Source organism: Trachurus japonicus, chromosome 22 (assembly GCF_045865225.1).
Source record: "Trachurus japonicus isolate A0001 chromosome 22, Traja_1.0".
NCBI classification, from domain to species: domain Eukaryota; kingdom Metazoa; phylum Chordata; class Actinopteri; order Carangiformes; family Carangidae; genus Trachurus; species Trachurus japonicus.
In genome coordinates, this window is record NC_140928.1 from 26,755,521 (window position 1) to 26,778,686 (window position 23,166).

The 23,166-nt window shown below is 45.0% G+C and overlaps 1 protein-coding gene across 1 annotated transcript; it reads left to right on the forward strand.

Moving 5' to 3' along the window:
- Positions 1-1,841: 1,841 nt before the first annotated feature.
- On the forward strand, positions 1,842-14,529 carry bmf1 (BCL2 modifying factor 1). Its single transcript, XM_085767477.1, has 4 exons — positions 1,842-2,231; positions 4,218-4,414; positions 5,065-5,267; positions 9,962-14,529. Exons 2-4 carry the CDS (start codon positions 4,243-4,245, stop codon positions 10,076-10,078), a joined length of 492 nt encoding a protein of 163 aa, XP_085623603.1. The 5' UTR covers positions 1,842-2,231; positions 4,218-4,242; the 3' UTR covers positions 10,079-14,529.
- The last annotated feature ends 8,637 nt before the right edge of the window (positions 14,530-23,166 follow it).

A 23,166-nucleotide genomic window follows, 5' to 3' on the forward strand; every position in this document is an offset into this window, starting at 1 on the left:
ACAGCGTCACTGACAACGTTGGAGAAAAGGAGCTCTGCTGCAACTAATGCTCCCACATCTTTGTGCCTTTTGTTGTTTACACTGCTCACTCATGCAAGAAGTGATCGGGTTTCCAATATAAATGAGGAAACCCATCCCCACCCAACCCCTTTCTATATTGCACCCCCCCCCCCCCCCACCTCTTTGGATGGGCCACAGGTGGGACAAGATCCAAACCTAAGAAGTCAATTCAAGCAGGACAGAAGAGGCAGAGATCCGTGTCTTCTCACACAGCTCCGTGGTGGGACATGATCACAGCTGAAGGACAAGTAGAGCGCCAGAGGAGTTGGGGGGGGGGCGGGGTGATGCAGAATGCAGAATGTGCGCCCCACTCCAGCTGTCTAAGGGTTTATTGATCGGTGATAGCACTGAGGGGAGGGGGCAGGTCACTGGTGCCTTTCATAACAACAAGCCTACTACAATCAACTCAGCATGGACATGGTTAGCTGTCAAGCTATGTGCTTGTTGTAAATAATCTAGGGGGAGGAAATATGTAGGTTGAATACTTAATTAAAAAATGTTATAGTGGCTTTTCATTTTCCACAGACATTACTAAGAAATGCAGTCAATATTATCATCTGTGCCTGTAGTAGTGAATGTGATTTACTTTGTAAAGTTTGTGTTTATAACATAATGCCTAATTTATAGATGCAACGTAACTTGTAGCATATTAAAAAATAATAATTTAAGTTAAAAACAGTTTGTAGAGTTTTAATCACTTCCCCCTTTTCTATGATGGGTTGCCACTGCCAGCAAGTCTCTCATGACTGTCATGACTGTAAGACCTAACTTATGGTGTCTGATCTATATCAATAAACTGTTTGTGTGCTCTGCTACAGGTGCATAATTAGATTGATCAAGATCTAGGTCAGTGGGATCTTTGTCATTTCCACCTGCAGTGAATAAAAAGTCATAACACTTTCTCAGAGGAGTTTGTTGATTTAACCAGAAAACACGTCAGGTTGCTCAAAAGCTTATCACATTCTACAATTAAATGTGAATAATGTTTAAAATATGTTGGACAACGTTGAAATAATTTGGCACAGTGTAGTGTTTGCCAGTTCATTGACAAGGCCACAAAAATCCAATATACCCAGATAAATTGATAATAATATAAAAACGATAACAAATAAATCTGTCAGTCTATCCTCTTAAGAGTGCATATAGCCTACTGTACACAACCCAACAATAGAGTAAATCACTCATATTATTACTGTAATCTGTTACTTACTTAGGCCTCTGCATGAGACAAGGACAGGAGATAAAGAAATGCCGTAGTGGAAGGCACAGTATGTTGTCAGAAGACAATATTTCATGTAGTCAGTGGCATGAATATTTTCATTTATAAACAATAATTCTGAAAACTCATCTCTCTCATGTCATTTAGTATATAGGGATAACTACATTAGATAACCACACTTTCAGCTTTGAATGTCAATTTCTCTACATGCGCTAAACACAACTTCCCTGTGACAGCACTTCACTTTTTTTGATCATCAGATGAGTTTAGTAGTAGCGTGAAAGCGGTCTCGTGCTACTGGGAATTTCCCGTCCACGTGTCTGAATACACATAGAGAAGGCGGGATGAAAACAAACCCACTGATTGGTTGACGCGAAGCACCATTAAAGGGACAGCCCCCTGCTCTGGTTGAGGTGCACTGCAGTTGGCCCATAGAAAGGCTCCTGGCTTTAAGGAGGACCGTGCTGCGTTCAGGTGCTCCTCGGATAATCTTACTTTCCCAGCTGAGGCGTCGTTCTTCCGACTTCGCTGTGTTCGTGTACAAAAGGTCGGATCATGGGAGCAACAGAGACGCAACAGATAAAGTGTGATGCATTCAACTTATCGGATCGTTAAAACAAAACTTCCATAGCTGTTTCCAATAACTCCACTTTCCGAGTTGTTGTTCCGACTCGAGCGGGCGTTCACGTGCATTTTCCGATTTGGAAACTCATATTTCCGATTATCGAGGAAGCCGTGAATGCAGGGTTATTTACTAACTTTCCGCGCCACGCCCCGGCGGCGGAGTCAGTTTGGAGCTGACGTCGGCGAAATGAAATCGGCCTGCCGCAGTTTTCCTCCCAGAATGGAAGTAGTCGTGGAGCTGATACGGACTAAACTCGCTTGACTTCGCAGGATATTGAACTCGGTGTCCCTTTCCCCCCTGAGCACAAGACCGAAGCCCATCTCTGTGGTAAGCTGCTCGCTCGGTCACACATCTAAACACCTAAATAAGTTACTCGGTGTGCGCTTTGCACTTTGCACCTGCCGTCGGCACGAACTGTAACATTTAAGAGGCTCTCGCGTCCATAGGAGGGAACAACAACAACAACAACAACAACAACAACCACAACCACGGTGCTGTCGCTGAAACAGCTGCAACAATTGTGTTTGGACATGTTTTGAGTTCATTTCTGTGCCGAAACGTGAGTAAGTTAGAGTACAAGTGAAGGAGGTATTTAACTTACTCGAGCCCAGCATGTCATTCATACAGCGGAGATTTGAAACACACCGGCTTTCCCGGTTTGCACAGCTCAGTCGGTGAATGGTCTTCACACTGTCGGTCTGTTTGGCTGCCTGTGCTTCTGTCGTGCTTTAGTCTTCACTGAAAATCATTTTCTCCATTGTTAAAATCGATGTAATGGATTAGTTATAACTTAATAACATAAGGCGTGAACTGGGGGTCGTTAAACTTTTTATTTATCTTTTATTTTTTACTTTATTTCACGTCACTGCAGTGTCGCCTTCAACACCGACTGACATAAATCAGGTTTTGTACCTATTTTGCGTTCAGGTTTGCTCAGCGTGTGATCTATTACCGTAATTAGACTTTTGGGAAAGAAATGTCGCGAGATTGTGAACTTTGGGAGATCATGTGTCATTTCAGGACTGGACGTGTATAATGTTAGATAAGGAGGGAATGATGTGATGTGAGACTCCTGATGTAACTGCCTCACCACCACCACCACCACCATCAACCACTAACCCCACCTCTCCCTCCTTCCCTCTTGTCCGGGCTGCTGTGCCCCTTGCAGCAGGGGGAGCCACCGGCTGACACTAACACTAGCTCACTGCCCGCCACTGTAAAGCAGTGCATGGAGGCAAACCTTGGACATATAGCCTAGGAGTTGAGCCTTGTTTTTTTTTTTTTCTTCCATGTTCTTACTCTGTGTTTGTCAAAACAAAGCATTAAGTGGTTTTACACACAGGGTTTATTGTGAACGCACACAGTATATCGTGAGGTCTGGGCATGCTAGAGACAGGCCACTCTGCTTATGTTGGGTGAAGAAATTAAAACTCCCTCTCAGGGAGCTGGCGAGCTGACAGACCAGGGCAGGGAGAGTGGCTTAGGATTTTCCTCAAAGACTGTCATTACGCTTTTGCTGTGGACCCTAATTTGGAAGTGTGGTAGTAGTCTAACCCTGTATTACAACTCAATGGTGACTTGGGGGTTAGTTGGTGAGGCAACTTGAATTTCACCCATATTTTGATAACTCTTTGACCCACCATATGATTCAGGGTTGAGTGGAGTGCATCACTTACATTGGAGAGATTGCCAAGTGCTCCTTGGGATTCGTGTGGTAGAATTGCTTTAATGAATCATAACAAGATTTTTTATTATTCCTGGTATCAAGTTTACATTCTGTGTATCTTTCACATACTTGTATGTTTACTTGCTATGGTTTGCTGTAAAAGTACCCCATGTAAGCCGGTCATGAAGAATCCAGGCTGCTGCTCAGCGAGGACAGTCTACCTCTCATTTAACTCTGTCAGCCCTAACTTCCATCTATGTAAATGTGGCTCCCAACCACAGTGAGTTGTGTGGTTTCATCATTGAGATGAACACAGCCATTTGTCTAAATAAGCGCTGAAGTCTTTTCCACAAATGAAGGCATGATCCCTCCCTCATTCTCTCCTCCCAGCTTGTCCACTGTGGTTTTATTGATTTGAGGGCACTCATTATAAACCAGACAGATTTCCTATAATGATAATGAACACTTTTGGAGGAATGAACGAATAATGAATGTGTTTGAGATGATCCCATCAGGGCCTAATGTAGACCTATCCAAGGATACCAGCGTTAGTGAAGGAATTTGGGATTCATACTGACTAGACGGCATTTTTTCTATGTTCAATTGTCATAATAACTTCTTTAATTCTCTCTCCTGTTGATTTTAAGGTTGCTCCTTACAAAGTGCCCCCGTATGGACGATGAGGAGGATGATGTGTTTGAGCCAGACCCCCACTGCTGGCGCACCACATTCAGGGAGGTAAAGTGTGAGGACCGGGCCACGCAGACACCTGGCCCTGCCCTGGCACTGAACAACGGCATGCTGCCCTGTGGAGTCGCAAAGGAGCCCAGACCACTCTTCTACGGTGAGGCTGATGATGACATTTCAAAAGAGTAAAAATGGGACTTTGGCTGTGCGTGATAAGCGCGTTGTAAAAAACTTGAAGCACGGAACTATTATTTGAGGTTTACTGTGAGAAACGGGTAACAATGTTGTTGCACTGATCTCACCCCTGGCGCCTGATAGTCGCGATCACGGCAGCTTTTATGGTCTGTGTGGAGTGTACCCAGCTGCTTTGCTATTCAAAAGGCGCCAGACTGGCATTGTGACTGAGGGGACGTGACAGGAGTGCTCACCTGTGTAAGCAGCAACTGTACAGAGAGCTGATTATCAGTGACAGCAAAGTTACATTGGCGGCATACACAAGTAATCATTCCAAAGTAGCTCTATGGCAACTCGCTGACCTCAAATCTGTGTCATGCGAAGGCTGCTGTGTGTGAATGAAATGACTCATAGCGTTTGATTAAAATGAAATGAAACAGCAAGGAAAGCTGGAAAAGTTGTGATCGAAGTCGGAGCCGGTAGGACTTGAATCTTTCGAAACTGTTGCGTTATCAGCATGATCCTAATCACAGTAAGTCCTATCAGGTGTCATTGCTGTGCCCAGATTGTCGTACAGAACGCTTCTTCTTCTTGTTTCACAAAATAATTAATATCAGCCTTGACGCTCCGCAGGCAACGCAGGTTTTCGATTGCACTTCCCGGCACATTTCGAGCTTGCCGGGGATCAGGAGGTGAGGCGACAAGGAAGCAGAGGGGAGCAAAACGGGATGGAGCAGCTACCACGACGGCAGCCCGTGGCGCACAGCGTGGAGGCCTGCATTGGCCAGAAACTCCAGCTGATAGGAGACCAGTTTCACCGGGAACATCTACAACTGGTGAGGAGGAGCGATGCACACACACTAAAAGACGGACACCTTGGCCTCTAGTTTGATCATCATGGTGAACAAGTGCAGCTTTCCAGTGATACTCTGATTGGCCGTCAGTTTTATGAATGTTCCCCTGACAGCTGACACAGGAATATACTCCTCTGAGTGATATATTGTTACCTGTAATTTCCACCAGGCAAGCACATTTCTACCCTATTATTAAGATAGCGCCTAGAGAGGACACTCAAGCAGAGCTGGTAAAATAAAATGGATTATTACTATGGAGATACACTATTTTACAAATTAAATTATCACTATGATAATATACCGACAGCCAAGTGTTGCTCTTTGATTTACCTGTGCAGGAGCTGTAGCTCTTGTGGGCTAGACGGAAAGATAAACTTTACTAATCTAAAACAACATTTTGTAGATTGAATAGAAGCAGATGAAATATCATTATGGGTTTCCACTGCTGTGTTATCAAACTAGAGGACGGTGTGTGTTATGTGTGCCGGCATAAGAGCGTTTTTATTAAGTCAGAGCAGAAAAAAAAAAAGTTCCGTCCACACATTACCAACACAGTCACACACTTTTTTCTATTCATTTTTGGATCTCATGTCGATCTGGCAAAGTTTTACAGTGGGTCAAAAGTTTGCTCTCTTTTATTTCGTTTGCTCCATAATTGTTTTGAAGAGGCTGTGCACATGCAGAACTTTAGCCCAGTGCCTCAACCCCCCCCCCCTCCTCCTCTCTCTTCCCTAAAGCCAAAGACATTGCTGAACCAGGACAGCCCTTCCCCCACCTCACCATCCCCAGGCCCTCCCCCTGCCTCCTCTTCCTGTTTATTTCTCTCTCCCTTTCTCCCTCCTGTTTCCTCAGTGCGCTGCGAAGGCAAGTGGCATGGAGAGGATGCCTGGCCCTAAAAACAAAACAGCAGCTCCATGGTCAGGGTGACACTGTCCACTAAAAGTCTGCAGCTGAATAATGTCACTTGTGTGTGTGGGGGTTGTGCTGTAAAAAAAAACCCCGCTGCACACTGTTGCTTCTTTCACCGAACCATCAAAAACTAGAGTGCGAGTGCCTCGTCAGTAGCGGTTAAACAGTCAAACGTACATTATTTACTCACACAACGCGGCACGTTTAGACACACATTCGCACATACTGACACGTCCAGGAAAAAGCAGAAGTGGCGGGAGTAGGTAAACATGTTGTAACCCGAAGCTCAGCGCGTGAGCCCCGAGGGAAGCAGCTGTGGTTGCAAGGAGTCTCCAGTCAGCCTCTTTCCTCGGCGAGGAGCGGCCACAAGAGACTACCCAAATAAGAGGTCTATACAGCCATAATCAGGGGAGGGGTGATGGTAGAAGCTTATACTGTATATGAGGGATGGAGGTTTTGAAATTAACCTCAAATGATCAAGTAACAACCATCTTCGGTTGTCTTAAAACCTCCCATTTGGGAAACAGGACCCACCCTGCTCTGTCTATAATATACGTTTTTTTTTTGTTCTTCCAAAACCTGAAGTGTCAGACAGTTTCAGATTTTCTCATGCGCTTATCAAACTGTAGTTATTTATACCCGACAGCTCAGCATGACTCATGTATTGTGACACTGGCAGATGCACACAGACAACCAGACAGTCAGACAGGGAGGGGTGAGGGGTGGGGGGGGGGTGCTGTGAAGTGTGGATCTACTGACGCACAACAGAGACAGGCCTGGGTCAGGGGATGAGGAAGTGGCTTGAGCTTCTTTTTTGCTGGTTGAGTAAACAACAGTTAGGACAGTCAGAGTGAGAGCAGCCCTGTGAGGTCACATCCTCTACACATGTATATTGTGGTGCTGAATGACTGATCAAGAGAATAATATTTCTACGTTGGAGCAGGAGCCGACTCTCAGCGTGATAACTGCTGACACACGGCTAGGTATCTGCCCGTGTGCTGACTGTGCTGTGTGTGTGTGGCTGTCACAGAGATATGTTTTTATAACCCGAGCACTGATGCGTGTTCTGGGATGCTTGATTCCTCTGTGATTTCTCTCCTGTTGCCTGTTTGCTTCGGGTTGTGCAATTAATAGTGTCGTGCATGCATGTGCGCACGTGTGCATGCTCATGCATGAATACACCCATACTTGTTTTTCTGCTTTGTGCTCATCTCTCACTTCTCACTATCACACGCTCTGACAGTCAATACAAAAACTCTCACTTGATAACAGTGTTACTGTTCATCAGCTCTCACCGCCGTCTGCTGCTGTCAGTAGGGTGATTGCAGTTAGTCCGTGCAGACACTTGTCCCTGAGCGATCCAAGTGCCTTTGGTCCGCCACTCCTCTTGACGGATTTGCGAGCTCCGTGGTTGTGAGTGTTCTCCACGGGAGCCTGCGGCCCCCGGAGAAAGGAGGAGGGGGCGGGGGGGGGATTAGGTAGCGAAGGAGCGCTGGTGGATGCTGACAGATAAATTGCTCCTCAGTCAGAGAGGGAGAGAGAGGGGCTGGAGGGGACTCGGCGGTCCCCGGAGGACGGCTGACATTAGCCGGCCCCTGCCATTTGAGACACGGCAATAATGACAGTCACAATGGCAGGAAGACTGCTTGAGCCGGGGGTTTAGGTTTCATCCCCATGTTTTTTTAAAAAAGAGGCGACTCCTGGTTGCTTTCGATAGGAGGTGTTGAAAGCAGGGTTGAATATCGCGCGCGTATGTGTGTGTGTGGGTGTGTGTGCACTTTCGTCTGAGTGTGTGTCTGCTCATACTCAGGGTTTGTGGCTTTATCTCTTCCCCAGTTTCAGTGAGGGCACGACACCCTCTCCTTTCAGCACTTGTGGATGCGAGGGGCGGGCGGGGGGGGGGGCACTGGAAATAAAAACACACAGGGCTGAGTTTGGATATTTGCTTTTCATTCATTGTTCTGTGATGATTTGTGCTGATGCCGGTGTCCGTCCGTGCCGTCCTCTATCATCCAATACCACCGCTCTTTGTTTGTACTTTTCCTGGACTCCTTGCCTCCTCCCTGATGTGACTAAACCCACAGGTTCTTACTATCAACTATCGAGGCTGGCCTGTTTGCTCAGGCGATAAGGCAGAGCTTCTGAGCAGCTGGCTTGACAGACAGCCTGCATGGGACGCTGATAACGCAGCGATCAGAGTGATGACACCGAGCATCTGGCCAGACTCTATCGCCAGGCTAAATTTAGATCCCAACTTTCATTTCGACAGTTGGTGGCGTGACTCACGACTAAGTTGTGACAGGCCTGCGCACACCTCTTTGTTTCTCTCTCTCTCTGTGGTTCTCTCAGCTTAATAGAGCGGAGGGCAGGAGGTCAGCGTCACAGGAACGCTCTGTTTCTGTTTATAAAGATTAATTGCTTCTCATGTAGCTTGTAGTAAACACAAGCTTTGCAGCATGATAAATCCCTCAGTGGACTTGTTTAACTCGTGCAGCTTTTACTATCTAATGTTGAAACTGTAAGCACTATATAAATATTATGTATACTGACGTACAATATAAATATAATTGTGCAGTCGCCCTGCGTTCCTCCTCTCTGATCCCAGAGCTGTAACTCACTCTAGTCTCATGTAATTTAGTTTTAAATTGAAAGGCATCAAGGTACGCCAAGTTGAGCCTCTGATGTATGGAGGTGAGCTCATCCTCTCTGAGCTGCATGTAAATATGGCCTGTGTTTATACAGTATGAGGCAGACGCTATGCTATCAGAATGTCCTTTATCAAAATATCCCCAGGCAAGAATTATATGTCATCCAACAGAGAACCGGTTTTATCAAGATCCACTGTGATTTTCTCTTTTTTTTTTCTTTTACGTTTTGATTTTTCTTTTGAACAAACAGCGTGTAGGGAGTACACATGTCGGTTTGAACCTGGCAAAGCTTATGCAACACCACGCAATACTCACCGCAAATTGATAAAGAGTATAGAAAAACCCAGAGACCGATCACAATGGCTGGTAACTAGGTCAATATTTGGACACCACCTCAACAGTCAAGTGTAAATTTGACATATCTAATCTCTGACTTTAGATATTTCTACCAAGAGATGGTTGTATACTTTGGTGCGTTAGGAGGAAAAAACTGATCAGAAGTCACTTTATGTTCTGAAAATAGAAAGAGTATTATCAGGCGAGGCGGAGTCTGCCTTTCGTCTGCATATGAGCTGCTGGACTACTGTACCTGCAGTGTTTTCCACAGGCTCCCTAATCCCATTTGGTGCAATTATCTTATCTCAGCTTCTCAATGGCAGAGATAGCATTATCCTCCCCTAATCACACACAATCCAATTGGCTCTACAAAAACCTGAGAGAGTGTCCTCCTGCGCCACTGGCTGCTGCCTGGTCGCTGCCAGAAAGATTAGAAGAAGTGTGACCGTATGATGAATGTGTTTATGGCTCGGGAATGTCTGCTGGGATGCCTGGATTGTGTAGAAGGGGATCCCACACACAAAGGGAAGGCCTCTCCAATAAGTATTGTTGGGGACAGAGGCAGACTGTTGTGAAAATATCAGCATCGTTCCAGCGTCTGGCTTTGTCTTCTCAGTTGACCCCCTCACTGTCAATCAGCGTACATCACAGCCAACACAAACTCAAAGCTCACCCCCCTCCAAAAAACCGAAACCAGCGGCTATTTTCAGCGCTGCATTGTGTGATTGAGTTTCATAGAGTGAACTAACTGACATGCATTTCGTCTTTTATTTGTTGTTTCAGTATCATCAAAACCAAAGGAACCAGGGGCCGCTGTGGTGGCGCCTGGCCGCGGCTCTGCTCAGCCTTCTGTTTGACAGGGGGTTAATTGCTGGAGGAGGTGGAGCAGGACGGAGGTGAGGGGCGGGCAGGAGGGGGGGTTCTCCCTCACATCCTTTCCTTCCATCTCTACGATGAACTGGACTCCTAATGGCACTGTCAAATCTTAACACGGGTCTGTTTTTTTGGGGGGGGTGGCGCGATAGAAAGGAGACAAAAGGTCACCGCGGGACGGAGACAACCAACTTTTATAAAAGGTCGTGTGTTTTTTTCTTTCTCCAAGAAGATGCCATGATGCTCCGAGATTCCTCAACAGGACGATGTTCATATTTTTGGTATAAGTGTGGTGTAGTAGTTTTGTACAGTACATTGTTCTTGTTGAATTTTTTGCACTTCAACATGTATCCATCTTTAGATGACCTCCACAGACCCTGGGAATGCCTTATTCAGTGTCTTCTGCCAGAATGAGTATTGAGCAATTTTGACAGGCAAGATGAGACGGTCAGGAAATGTGGGGTGAGGTTTTCTTTTCTGAAGTTTCCCAGGTGACCAGTCAAGTTGATTTACTAATTTTCCAAAGAGGCAACTTCTCAGAACAAAGCATTTTGCACCCCACCTCAATGGAACATTTATCTTTTGTTATAGTCTTTATTTGTCCTTGTGTGTTTTTTTGTTTTTGTTTTTCATTCTCCTCCATTTTCTTTGGTATGGTATTAAGTATGAACACGATCCCTCAGTTTCATTCAAAAACATTGGAAACAAATTCAAGTCTCGCAAAAAAGTCTGTGCACTAAGAAATGCAACCTCAATATGCACATACGTTTCTACATTTCAATTTTTTTTGGGAAGTTGTAGCGTGAAGTGAAGATGTGAACACCACTCACAGGCAGCAAGCACTGGACGATGCTGTTGGCAATATTAAGCAACAGGATAAATGACATTGCAAATTATTATGAAAAAAAAGAAGTACAAAAATTGTGGTTAGCTGTAATTAATAGGTGTTACATTAATTTACAAGACCTCTGAACAGCAACAAACAACCCAAGAGTGAACAGTTAAGACTAACCTGCCACTGAAATCACATTGTTCAAAATGTTGAGGTTTTCTTCAAATATTTTAACAAATTACGTAAATTTTAAGTTTTTCATGAGCTTTATTTGCCATAGTTTGGACTTAATTCTTATTTGGCCATTTTATCCCTGTATTCATCAGACAACACTGACAGTTTTGTCATCCTCGTTGCTCAGGAGTGTTTGTTGCTGTGCAGTACAGTGGGCGTCTTGCCAGTTAACCTAACATGTATTACTTACAGCTACCTGACAATGATGTCACACATTGAATAGATATTTAGATTTCAGTATTGTTGCGTTGACTTGTGCTTGCAAGGAAGAAACATTTTAAAACTAACACTGTGCACTAAATTGTGGCATTAGAGTCAAGCACATTGTTTGCTGTAGATTAGAGACATGTTCTCTCCCTCCAAAAACAACACCATGGGCTGTTATCCAATTTTCAATTTGGCCTCGGTTTCATTGTCAGTCTCCAATGCCCCCTTAGTTTTAGAAGTGTTATTTTCATGTGATTGTTTTCAGACCTCCATGCCCTTGAAGTGGAGCTGTGGATCCACTGTTTTTGCACTAGACTTACACCCTTCAAGAGTTCAGATTGTTACCAAGCTAACCTCTGTCGTGTATGAAGGTTTTCAGTCGTGACTTGTTTTCTTTTCACAACATTTCTGATGTACTCATGTCCAAGACCAAGTTTGATTGACCTGACTGAGCACAGTCTGGACTCTGGATTGGATATGGGTTCTGCAAAATTCCCTGTACCAGTGTTTCAGGCTGCGATAGAGTTACAATAGAGCCACATGCCTTGATTGAACAGTTTTCAGAAGTCCTGTTTTGCTTTTTCACAGCCAGTGTGTGCTCTGAGCACCAAACAATACTCCATCATCTATCTGTGAAACAGAATCTCACCCCTCTCTGCCCACCCTTCTGGTGCTTTACATCATGCAATAATCTGTTGGGTGGTCCTGTGTTGTTTTTGGTGCTCAGATCCAGGTTTGGGACTTTGTTAGCATGTGTAACCACCACTGACTCAGCAGACAGTCTTTGAAATGAAACAAAAGTGAAAAAAGACTGTAATTATTGTTGAAATATGAATATGTATAAGACACTGTTGAAGACGCTGTTTGTTTTATTTTCCATTGCTGAACCAAGGCCACTGTTTGGACCCAAGGAGCAGTACATATCAGGGGTCTGTAATTACTTGCTCCTTACAACGTGCCAGGTTTGTCACTGCAAAATTAGGCTTTCCTCTCAGGGACAGACGTTGTGGGCTACTGGTAACCTTGAGAATCTGTTACATGGTTAGAAGAAGAGCAGTGTTTTCACCCGTTTATTTATGGCGGAGGCCTCTCGAGGCGTCGCCAACTCTTATTCTCACAGTTAAAATGACCAATTTCTCAGCACACACATAAAGGTACAGTTGGACTGAGGAGTCTGAGGCTGACTTGCTGACTGTGGTGGTGACGGGGAGTCTACTGAGCATGAGTATATAGGCGTGTGAGGTGCACTGAAAGTGGTTGTGGTTATAGTTTCCTGCGGATCCTGAACGCTGAGCCAGTCCCCGTAGTGCCCCGTCTCACCATTGGCTCTTGACTCCCTCTTTGTGCTGCTCCTTCATTACATGGGTATTGTTCATCGGTTCATTTTCTTGTAATTTATTTTGTTTTCTTTTTTTATTTATTGTTTGTATATTTGCCCATTTCTACTGTATACACTTGTGTGTGCAATTACTTTCATTTTCCCTTTTCTTTTGGTCTTTGTCTTAGACTTGTATTTTCCTAAGTTGTTGCTGTCAGAGCAGGTTGGCCTTAACTGCGCCTGATGTTGCTTCATGTGACATTGAATCCACAATCTATATTTTTAATATCATGCACCCCTTGCAGGTTTGAAATGAGGGCTGTAGTTGTAGTTTGACCTTCCAGGAAGACCAGCAGCTATGGTCACTCTGAATTCATGACGGTACTTTACCGCAGTGCATTCACAGCGACCACAGTCGCTGCTCCTCATGGTGAAGAAAACAACAAACCTCCAGTTACCTTCCAAGCCTGCAGGGGTGGGCGTTTGATACTGAAAAAATAGATTTTGGGTGGAGTATTTCACCTCAAGGTTGTGATTTTCCAGGGATGAACCCAACCAATTCAGACGTTTTTCATTATCTTCCACCACCCGATCCCTCCAGTCATCACGGCCAGATTCACAAGATGTGGTTTAGAAAAGGACTAGCTTCAATATCTTTTAATCTCTCCACACAATATGAGCTTTCCCTTATAATTAATGAGTCATTGCCCCTCCCACCCGACTGCTAATGATACAGATGTCATTAGAAGTGTTTCAAAACACATAAAAAAAAGGTTGCCTTCATCTTCCTCTCAAGTCACAGGGCGTTAGTTTATGTGTTTAATTCTTTAATCTTGATCATTGTGTTGTAATCAACATGCACTGGAAAGTACTTTGTATCTGGAGATCCCATGGGTCCCTTATCTGTCGTGTGTTAATGTATAGTATACACTCTGGATTGTTTTTTTTGTTGTTTTTTGGCTAATCTTGCCATGTGTCAGCTGTATATCTGTGCATTGACCAAGTGGGCTCTGGACTGATGGTCTGATCCGTTGGAAAGGGTTACGAGCCGCCGTGGTGCCCTGTATCATTTTGTTTGAATGAGGTTCCCAAACTGCACCCGCAGCATATGTGAGTGTAGAACATCCCTGGAGTGGGACATGTATTTTATGGAAACCACAGTGTCTTGAATTTTGTAGTCCACTTTATATAAATTTGAAGTTTTTTCAAGGAAGGTTTTTGATTTTTTTGAATTTTTTTAACAATAACATTTCTTCTTCATGGTCTTTCTTAACTTTTTTAAAATGTATTTTCTTAAGAAAAAAAGGGTCTGCTTTTATAAGGACAGTTCATTCTTGAAAAATAATTTTTAATACGAGTAGGATCCTTTTGAAGTCCATGAGATCGAGGGCATTTTTTTTTTAATGAAAAAAATGAACTTGCAACATTCCTTGCACATCTCGTCGTGGTGTAGAAAAAAAGCCAAGCAAACCAAAATATTTCATGGTTGTGGTTAATTTGGCTCATGAGCTGATAGCTATGAAATATCTGCCCTTATTTACAGAACAGATAAAGTGTAAATGTATTTCTAAAACCCTGGAATATGCCTTTAACTGCTCAGTTTCAATGAAGTCTTGATTATCACACACTCTCTGTATACCAAGAAATGAGACCCAGCGAAAATGTAGCATTTTTGTAAACATTGACTGTGTGTTTTCGAGACTCTACTGTGCACTCGTTTTTTTTGTGTTTATATATATTTTTTGGTTGTTGATATACTATGGAAGTAAAGACAATTTGTTATGTAGTGCAATATGCTGTACATATGGAGCTTTGCTCTACAAATCTTTTTTTCTGGATTTCTTGTTGTTTATTGGTACTTTTTTCAATAAAAGTTTATTGAAGGTGTCAAGTTGAGTCAAGTTTGTTTTGGAAAAACAAAATCACATACAGCATCACAGCTGGATTCTCAGGACCGCGTTCTGTAAACCAGGCAGCCGAGCTCTTCCTAAAAGACTAAGTTTTGCTATTGCTGCATAGCCAGTGTTAGCATTAGCAGCTGTTTATTTACAAGTCTTACTAAGAGCTTCAGACATTGTTGTTTTTACAAGACAAGAGATTATAATTTGTCTGTCACCAGTGCTACTTCTTCATCACAACTTGGACATGTGATGAGACAGGCCAGAGCTAAAAGGTTAGCATACTAACTTAAGTAGAAGAGAAGAAGTATTGGAAATACAGGCATAACAAGTGTAAAACGAGTGTTTTTCCACCCCTGGATACAGCTCTTGTTGAGTTGAGGAACATTTTACTTAATATGTAAAATAAAACCATTCAAGGGAAACAAAGAAACCCCACCCCTTCATATAAAGCCATGGTTCATAGGATAATCAAATAAGAAATAACATTTACACACATTAAAATACGTGCACCATGAACATAAGAGTACAATATGTCCAGTTGTTCACACCGGAAAACTTTTTTTTTTAACTGAATGTAGGCCTACTACTCATTTTCAGACAAGAAAAAGGTACTGAGGAAGAATTAATTCCCTCCTTTCCTCTGCTCCCACTCTTTTGAGCCTGGACTTTTATTTTAAGGAGGTCTCTATTGTGAAAGTAAGCCACTGATGGATTAGCCAAGTGTCTGAGGCTAGCCAGGCATTTGAAAGCGGCCAGGCGTTTGGCAGAGACTGTGCCCATCACATCCCTCCTGCTGCTCGGTCATTAATTTAGTGGGACCAGTGGGGCTTCCAAAACTCTCTAATAACTGCTGTCTGCACACCATACACACAGGCACACACACACACACACAGGCACACACGTTCACATATAAGCAAGTGTTGCATGACAGCTGAATGAGCCAGTGTACAGAGAAAATAAGGAGAGTTACCTCACTACATTACTGTGACTTCCTAAAGGGTTAAGGCAGCTGAGCCTGCAGATTAGTTACACTGCAGCATGGATGCCCTCAAGACATGGCAATGATTTATTGCTCTTGACACACATAAACATGAGATGTAAAGGTTTGCTGCCTCTGTATGAAATGTCAATGTTTTTTTTAAAAAAAAGTTTGCATTCATGCATGCACACGAAATGTATTTTAATATCAGCACTTATCTTGATAAGTGTTTACGCACTTTTTTTTAACAGTGCAACTGACAGTGACACACAAGATTTGGTTGCTCTGACTAGACAACTCACAGTCTCCTCCCTTGGGGCTGACGCGTGGCACTTCTATTGTGGTACATGCCAGGTACAGTTTCACACCTCGCCGACACCTGACTCACCTGTTTAGCCACTTGCAGCAAAAAGAAGTCCCTTGTCTGTACCTACCGCCACCCCACCCCACCCCACCCCGCCGCCCCAACACAAACACTCACAATGACAGAGTGTGACAGAGGATGTGGTTGAAAACACAACAACAGCTCCTACTCCAGTCACGGTTGGTTTAGTGTACACATCTGTTCAATGCCCCCTCACCCCCTCCTCCCCTCCTCTAATCCTGTGTTTTAGGTGTTTTAAGTGAAGGAATTTCAAGCCTAAATAGGAGTTAATTAACAGTGCTATTTATACAACTGTCAAAATATATTAAGATCATGTGACCAGAGGCCTCGGTGTCATATCTGCTTGCTTTTCTTTGAGATGTTATCCGAAGTTTAAATCCAAAAGCAGCCGTGTGCCAAGGATGTCCCCTGTCTCCCTTCGCCTGTTTACCGCAGCTTCATGGCTCCTATGGCCGTCTCCTCTCGGCTCAGCACTTTAATGGGGAGAGCATTGGCTTACCCTGGCCCAAACAATGGCTCCTCTGTTCTCCCTGCCAGGCCGCCTGCTGAAAGAGACACCCATTAGAGAAGCGTCTATCTCTGGGGTCAGGCCTAAGGGTCACGCACAAGTACGGCTCTTGTTTATGTCTGCAAAGCCAATCAAAACACTGCAGCCTACACGGTTAACTCCTACTTGCCTGGCTCACTGGCGAGCTGAAGAGGAGTTCCTGCTCTTTATTTAAATAAAGAAATAAATAAAGATGCCTCAAAGTGAAGCCGCAACACTTCAGCGAATTCAGAGCACAGCTTCAATTTGTTGCTCTGATCCTGGGCTGAGGTTGTGGGTTGTGTCACTAAGTGAATAAAGTGTCTGCGTGAGAGAGAATTACTGCAAATTAACATTGACAGGCAACTCAGCACCTGCTCCGCGCCACCAGCCACAGATCCCCCCCACCCCAGCCCCCGGCTATGGGACCACGTCATGTAGCTCCCCACTCCCGCGCACACAGGCAATTACTAAATTATCACCTGTGAGCTAACTGAGCTATAATTTAATGTAGGTATGATTTAAGGAGAGGAACTGGAGTTAATTTTAATGAGTCTGAAATGACCTTAATGAGTCCCTGACTGCTTTCATCTGCTGGCAGCTAAACGGCAGTGACTGCACAGGAAAGGTTACAACCGAACGAATTGTTCTCACAGTCAGTGACAACGCTCGGTGGTGTGTCACATCCCATAGTACATCACCAACTTGAGATGATTTACAGTGGCTCCTGACCAAAATAGTAGAGGCAAGAAACCTGAAAAAAAAAGCTTGTTTACCAGGAAATGTTGTGCACTGGTTGGTGGCCCTGAGGGGTGAAGCCTGCTGAACTGAGTTTTTCTGGTTTCTGGTGAAATGTCTTGCCTCTCAGGATGAATTACTGACTTAACTCATCACCAGTTTTTCCAAACAAGTATTAAATCAAATGAACAATTAAATTGTCTGACACTTTGGCTAATGAGCAAATGGCTGCAAAACTTAAAGGGATAGTTCAACATTTTGGCAAATTGGCCCATTGCCATAATCCCTATAGTTTTAGGAGTGGGTTCGTTACCTTTAATTGTCGGTGCAAGCTATTTTTAGAACGGTGGAGCAGAGCCGCGAGCTGCTCAGAGCTACCCTACGGAGACTCATGGAATTTCTTGGTTTCCCTCATTAAACTCATCAAATACACAATACAACAACTCCAAAACGCTCTGGTGGACAAGTTGTGACCTGCACATTCACCACGCTATGAGATAATAACAGAACGTTACCAGACAGAGTTGTTTATGAGGGAAATACAGAGACTGCTTGCTGAAAAAATGTCCCTGAAGGCAACGCACATCAGCGGTTTTGCATGAATTTTCCTCTAAAACAACTCTGTCTGGTAATGTTCTGTTATTATCTCATAGTGTGGTGAATGTGCAGGTCACAACTTGTCCACCAGAGCGTTTTGGAGTTGTTGGATTGTGTATTTGATGAGTTTGATGAGGGAAACCAAGAAATTTCATGAGCCTCCGTAGAGTAGCTCTGAGCAGCACATGGCTCTGCTCCACAGTTCTACAAATAGCTTGCACCGACAATTAAAGGCAACGAATCTACTCCTAAAACTATAGGGATTATGTGACAATGGGCCAATTTGCCAAAATGTTGAACTATCCCTTTAAGTCACTCCATCTGCCCCAGCTATAACTAGCTTTATTCCACTGAATTACCAAACATTAGCAAGCTAATAATTATGCTAAACTAATGTGGTTCACTTAGTAAACATGCTTATCATCAGTGTGTTAGCACTGTCCTTGACTGGTGTTAGTATTTCACTCAGAGCTGAGGCCAAGTGTGTCTCAGCTTGAGTCTTGTTGGTCTGATGATGTTCTCTATCACCAAGGTAAACAGTATGGATGCTCAGCACTACCACCACCCTGTACCCCTACAACAGCCCCCACTCCTGCCCCTCCTCCTTCACACTGACAGCACCAAAACACTACAGATGGCATGACTCCTCACTGAACCAGGTGACATGGTGCAAGGCAGTTGTGCAAAAGTGCAAAGTTTAGGCTATTTCTTTCTTTTTTTTGGTACTGTGTATTTAAATGCTTCAGCTCTGTGTCGTATGAAAAACCCCGCTCTGCTCCCGGCTTCACTGACTTAATTGTGCATTCGAGAATTGTTAGAAATCTGCACTGTGACTAACTCAAGGCAAAAGGAACGTCACCACCTCATCCTTAGGCATATTTGAACACTTTCCGTTCGTCTCTTTCCCCTCTTTGCGCACATCTGGTGCTCAGGCGGGCAGTTGTCATGGGAATAAGCAGCTAAGCCAACAGTGTTGCATGTCGCCGTGTGCTGGGAGGGGAGAGGGCCTGATCGGGGGTTCAGCTGGGCATGCCGTGGGCGCAGCAACTCGGCAACCATAACCATCCCCAACCTCCCCCCCTCGCTCCCCCTCTCACCCCCTCTCTCTCTGCTGTGACTGAACACAGCTGACCTCCTCTGGCAAAGACCCCAGCACCCCCCGTCCCCACCCCACCTCCTCCAGCCTGCTCTGCTCCGCTCAGCCACCCTATCACAGCTGGGAGGAGAGCATGCAGAAACTGATCTGTTAACACTTGGTAGCTGATAATCAAATAAACAATCCTGTTTCTTTTTTTGTTTTTTGCTATTTCAACTGGGTCATTTTCTCACTTTTAAAAACTGCCTGCTCGTGTGCTTTTTTTTTCTCCCCCCTCCTCTAACTTCTGCTTTAATCCGCTGTGCTCGACCGACTCCTTTCTTTACTTTCTCTGTTAAAGGAGAGGTTGGGCAATCACTATACAGCACTGTGAGTTCCCTTTGTTTACCAAGAGCAACCCAGCAGAGCGCAGTGCTTTGTTGAGCAGCAGTCACTCCCGGCCTCACAGCTGTGACACACACACACACGTACGCATGCACACACACACACACACACACACACATACACACACACACACACACAGAACAGAAATCTCTGACTCACAAACACTAGCAGTATCCTGTGGTCAAGGGGAGGGATTTAAATCCTCGGAGCACAGCACATGAACCTGCTGAACTTGTCTTCTCCATCTCCTGCTGGCCATTGTTCTCCCCTCTATATTTTCCAACTTTATCACTTTTTCAAAATCTTCATATTATTTACTCGCCTCCATTTGGACCCAATTAAAAGATACACCCCGTAAGCCTGCACGCAGCAGGCAGCTGTCTCCCCCTCCCCATGTGTGAAAATCGTTACATGCACTTGGCATGTAGCTGAGAAAGACACAAGCCCAGCCTAATTATGATGGGGGATGTCACTCAATATACTAGTACATAAACAACAAGCGGGGTCATTGTTGGGAACTAATTGGCAGGAAAAAGGTTCCTGTAGCAAGATAAAAATAAGAAGTCACTGTGGTTTTCCTGAGGACACACTAGGAAGCCTCAGCGCTGGCACGGCCTGAGGTGTGCAGTAATGAGAGAAGAGCTCGGCTCATGCCCAGTTTCCAGATGTGGTGTCTTCGTGAAGCAGGCAGCACACACAGAAAGTTTGATCAAGCCTCCGAGCTACAGAACCGGGCCAGTTCAGTGAGTGCGTTTATTCTTTTTTTTTTTTTTTTAACACCCAGCAGGTTGGCAGGGCGCCAGAGACGTCAGGCAGGCAGCCTGTCTTGTTAGCACACCTCACCTTGATAACAGGAGTGTGGAGAGAGGGATGAGGCCGAGGAAGAAAAACAACCAGCGCACCAGGGGTGGGGCTCTGGGACGATTGTGTGTGAGTGTGTGTGTTTAGGTTTCAGTGCGTGTGTCGGCTCACGCAATGGACCTCCTCCAAACAGTAACAACTGCAAAAACATTGGGTAGAGTGTTAAACTCGGAGCAGTTTTTCCGAGCTCATGTTTCACAACAGAGCACCAGGTCCTCCCCCCTTTCTCTCCCTTCTTTTATTTCTCTCTCTCTCTGACTTCTTTCTCCTGCCTCCCATCCCCCACTTCCCTGGTACTTTTTTCCCCTCCTTCTCTCTCTCTTATTGGCCTTGTTGTTCTGCACTCCTGTGCTATCTGTATGTCTATCACACACACAAATACACACACACACACACACACACACACACACACACACACACACACACACACAACTTCTCACCCCCCCCCCCCCCTTCACCCTTGCTCTTGCTGGCTGTTGTTGCTGACTGACAGTGCTGATTTACCCCAGGTCTGGCAGGCTGCCAGCTCATCTCAAACAATTGCATGAGCTACAGGGCCGGCTGCTGGAGCCAAGTTTTGATGGCAATAAACAAAGTCATAGATTGGCCCCTCTCCCTTCTTTCCTCCCCTCCCCTTCCCTCTCCTCTCCTCTCTTCTCTTCTCATGTCCTTTCTTTCCTCCCCTCTCCTCTCCTTTCCCTTCTTTCCTCTCCTTCCCTCTTCTCTCCTCTCTTCTCCTCTCCCTTCTTTCCTCTTCTTTAATATCCTCTCCTCTCCCTTCTTTCCTCTCTTCCCCTTTCCCCTCTTCTTCTCTCCCTTCTTTCCTCTCATTCCCTCTCCTCTCCTCTCCTGTCCCTTCTTCCTCTCTGAAACCCTTGGAGACTCCTTACAGTAAAGGGATTTAATATAGCTGCACATTATTTTCCAAATAGCCAACAGATACAACTGAAACCAAGACTTTCTTCTCTGTCTGTCTGTTACTATCTCTCTGTCTCTCTCTCTCTCTCTCACCCCATCCTTAGGTAACTGTCACTCAGTGAGGACAGTGCAGACAGTGACCAACCACTCCATCTCATCTCTCCACACACTGCCTGCCGTCCCCCTCCAGCCAACTGTCGATTGGCTGATGCGATTGCCCCAGAGGACCATGGGTAAACTCCTGAACCCATCCTTCTCAAAGAGAGAGCCTGAGACATCTGGAACAGGGAACCACCTGGGACTGGAGCTCAGAGAACAAAACACACTCCAATCGCCTCGATTCTGGCTGCTCATCATTAACCTGTGGTCATCTCCATCCCACCATGGGAGGACATGAAAACCCTGTTGAAGATAAACAAAACAACACATACACACAGTCTTGTTAATAACTTTGGGGAAATGGGACACGGGGTATTTTGTGCAGGGATTATTATTAAATCTGTAATGAAGCTGTAATTATATTCCTGATTTCAAAAGCAGCTAACTTTTTTTTTCTTAACTGGAGTTTTGGCGCAATGGCTCCATTAAAAAAAAAATGGTGAGTCTGACAGGCGGTCCCAGCAGAACCGCATCAGGGGAGCACAGTAAAGTTAAAAACAAGACAAGCCATTCCAATGAACAGATTTGCTCATAAATAATTCTCTTCCAAGACAGTTGGATGAATTTCAAATGCAGACTGAGATGAGGGTGGGCTGGAAAACAAACTAACAGCATAATATGTAGTCGTGTGCAACATTTTTCTTTGACAAGTTCGGTCCAACAGTTAAACTGATTTCAACAGGGATAAAAATAAGTCGCTGTTTCTATTCTGATGCTGTTTGTTGTACAATAGTTCCCCTACAAATACTATTATGGCCTCCAGGGTTGACCTTAATTCCTTGGTATTTCACTTTGCGCTCCATGTAGAGCTGTGAGCCCCTGTGTGCTAACTGCATGCGATGTGGCTGAGTTGAGCCTGTGATGTTTGTGTCTGCAACTATTACAGATAATTGTTCTTCCTAGCTGTGACCTTCTAGTCAGTTTATGGCCTCAACCTAAAATCCCCATACCACAACATTTGAGTAACTGCTGTTTCTCCCACTTGAAGATGATGTGAAACTGCGACGGGCATGTGAAAGCATCGCGGTGGTGTACTCTGGTGTGCTTCCGCGCTGACAAGAGGCAGCGAAAGCGAGCAGCGCTGCAGAGTTGTGAGGGGTGCGATGGGTTTCATGTGACTGTGGCTGTGCTCTTGTGTTGTGGTGTGGTGAGGTGTGGTGAGGATGGGCCCTGCCTACCGAACGGCTGCGACGCCGGAGAGAGACGGTGGTGAGCCCTGTGGTCGACGCAGACAGAGTGCGGCCGCCGAAATCCACCACACCGGGCAGGAGCAGGCAGGGGCCCTCAACTGCTGCCTGACCACTCTGAAAGCCACCAGCATACCATGTTATTACATCTTATTGAGCATTATAACATGGCTGATCGTTTGGGTTTGACATGCGAGGAGCTGCCAGCTTGTCACAATTGCAGTGTAGAATTGTCTTGCAAACCACCAGCCCTCCACTCCCCCTCCTTCCTATCTCACTGGCAAATATTTATATGAACCCAGGTTGTTGTTGCAGATGAGAATACGTCCTGATACTGTTTTCAAGGTTTCAAGGGGAAAACAGTGAATACTGATCTTGCTCAGAGAAGATAGCGTGTCTGTAAATAACTCCCCAGCAGCTTCAGTGATAACAAGAGGCCTAACACCATTGTTTTTGGCACCCCACCCGACCTATGACAGTTGTCCGCGCTTGACAAGATCACCGTCTGACCGATAAACGCACAGAAGTTGGCTCAGCCAGGGAAACAGAGAGAGTCCTCTATCATCTCCCCTGTCGTTATCTTACCTCCAGCATGTCCCCTAATGGGTTTACACTGAAAATCAAGCAGATTAACAGCATTAGGCTTAATAAATCCAGTCATAGACGTGATAAAGACCGGGGCTGGGGAATCCAAGCTGCAGCCAGGCCCTCCCTGCTGGGCTCCAACATGGGAGCGCTGCTCTAATCTGGTTACCAGCGGAGGGATTTCACGCAGGGAAAGATGACATCAGCT

What these genes read in the sequence shown, in the direction of transcription:
- bmf1 (XM_085767477.1), top strand. Translation starts at nt 4,243, where the DNA reads ATGGACGATGAGGAGGATGATGTGTTTGAGCCAGACCCCCACTGCTGG. An exon ending in GCCCAGACCACTCTTCTACG is followed by an intron (nt 4,415 to 5,064) that starts GTGAGGCTGATG and finishes GACGCTCCGCAG; the next exon opens with GCAACGCAGGTTTTCGATTG. An exon ending in ACCGGGAACATCTACAACTG is followed by an intron (nt 5,268 to 9,961) that starts GTGAGGAGGAGC and finishes TTGTTGTTTCAG; the next exon opens with TATCATCAAAACCAAAGGAA.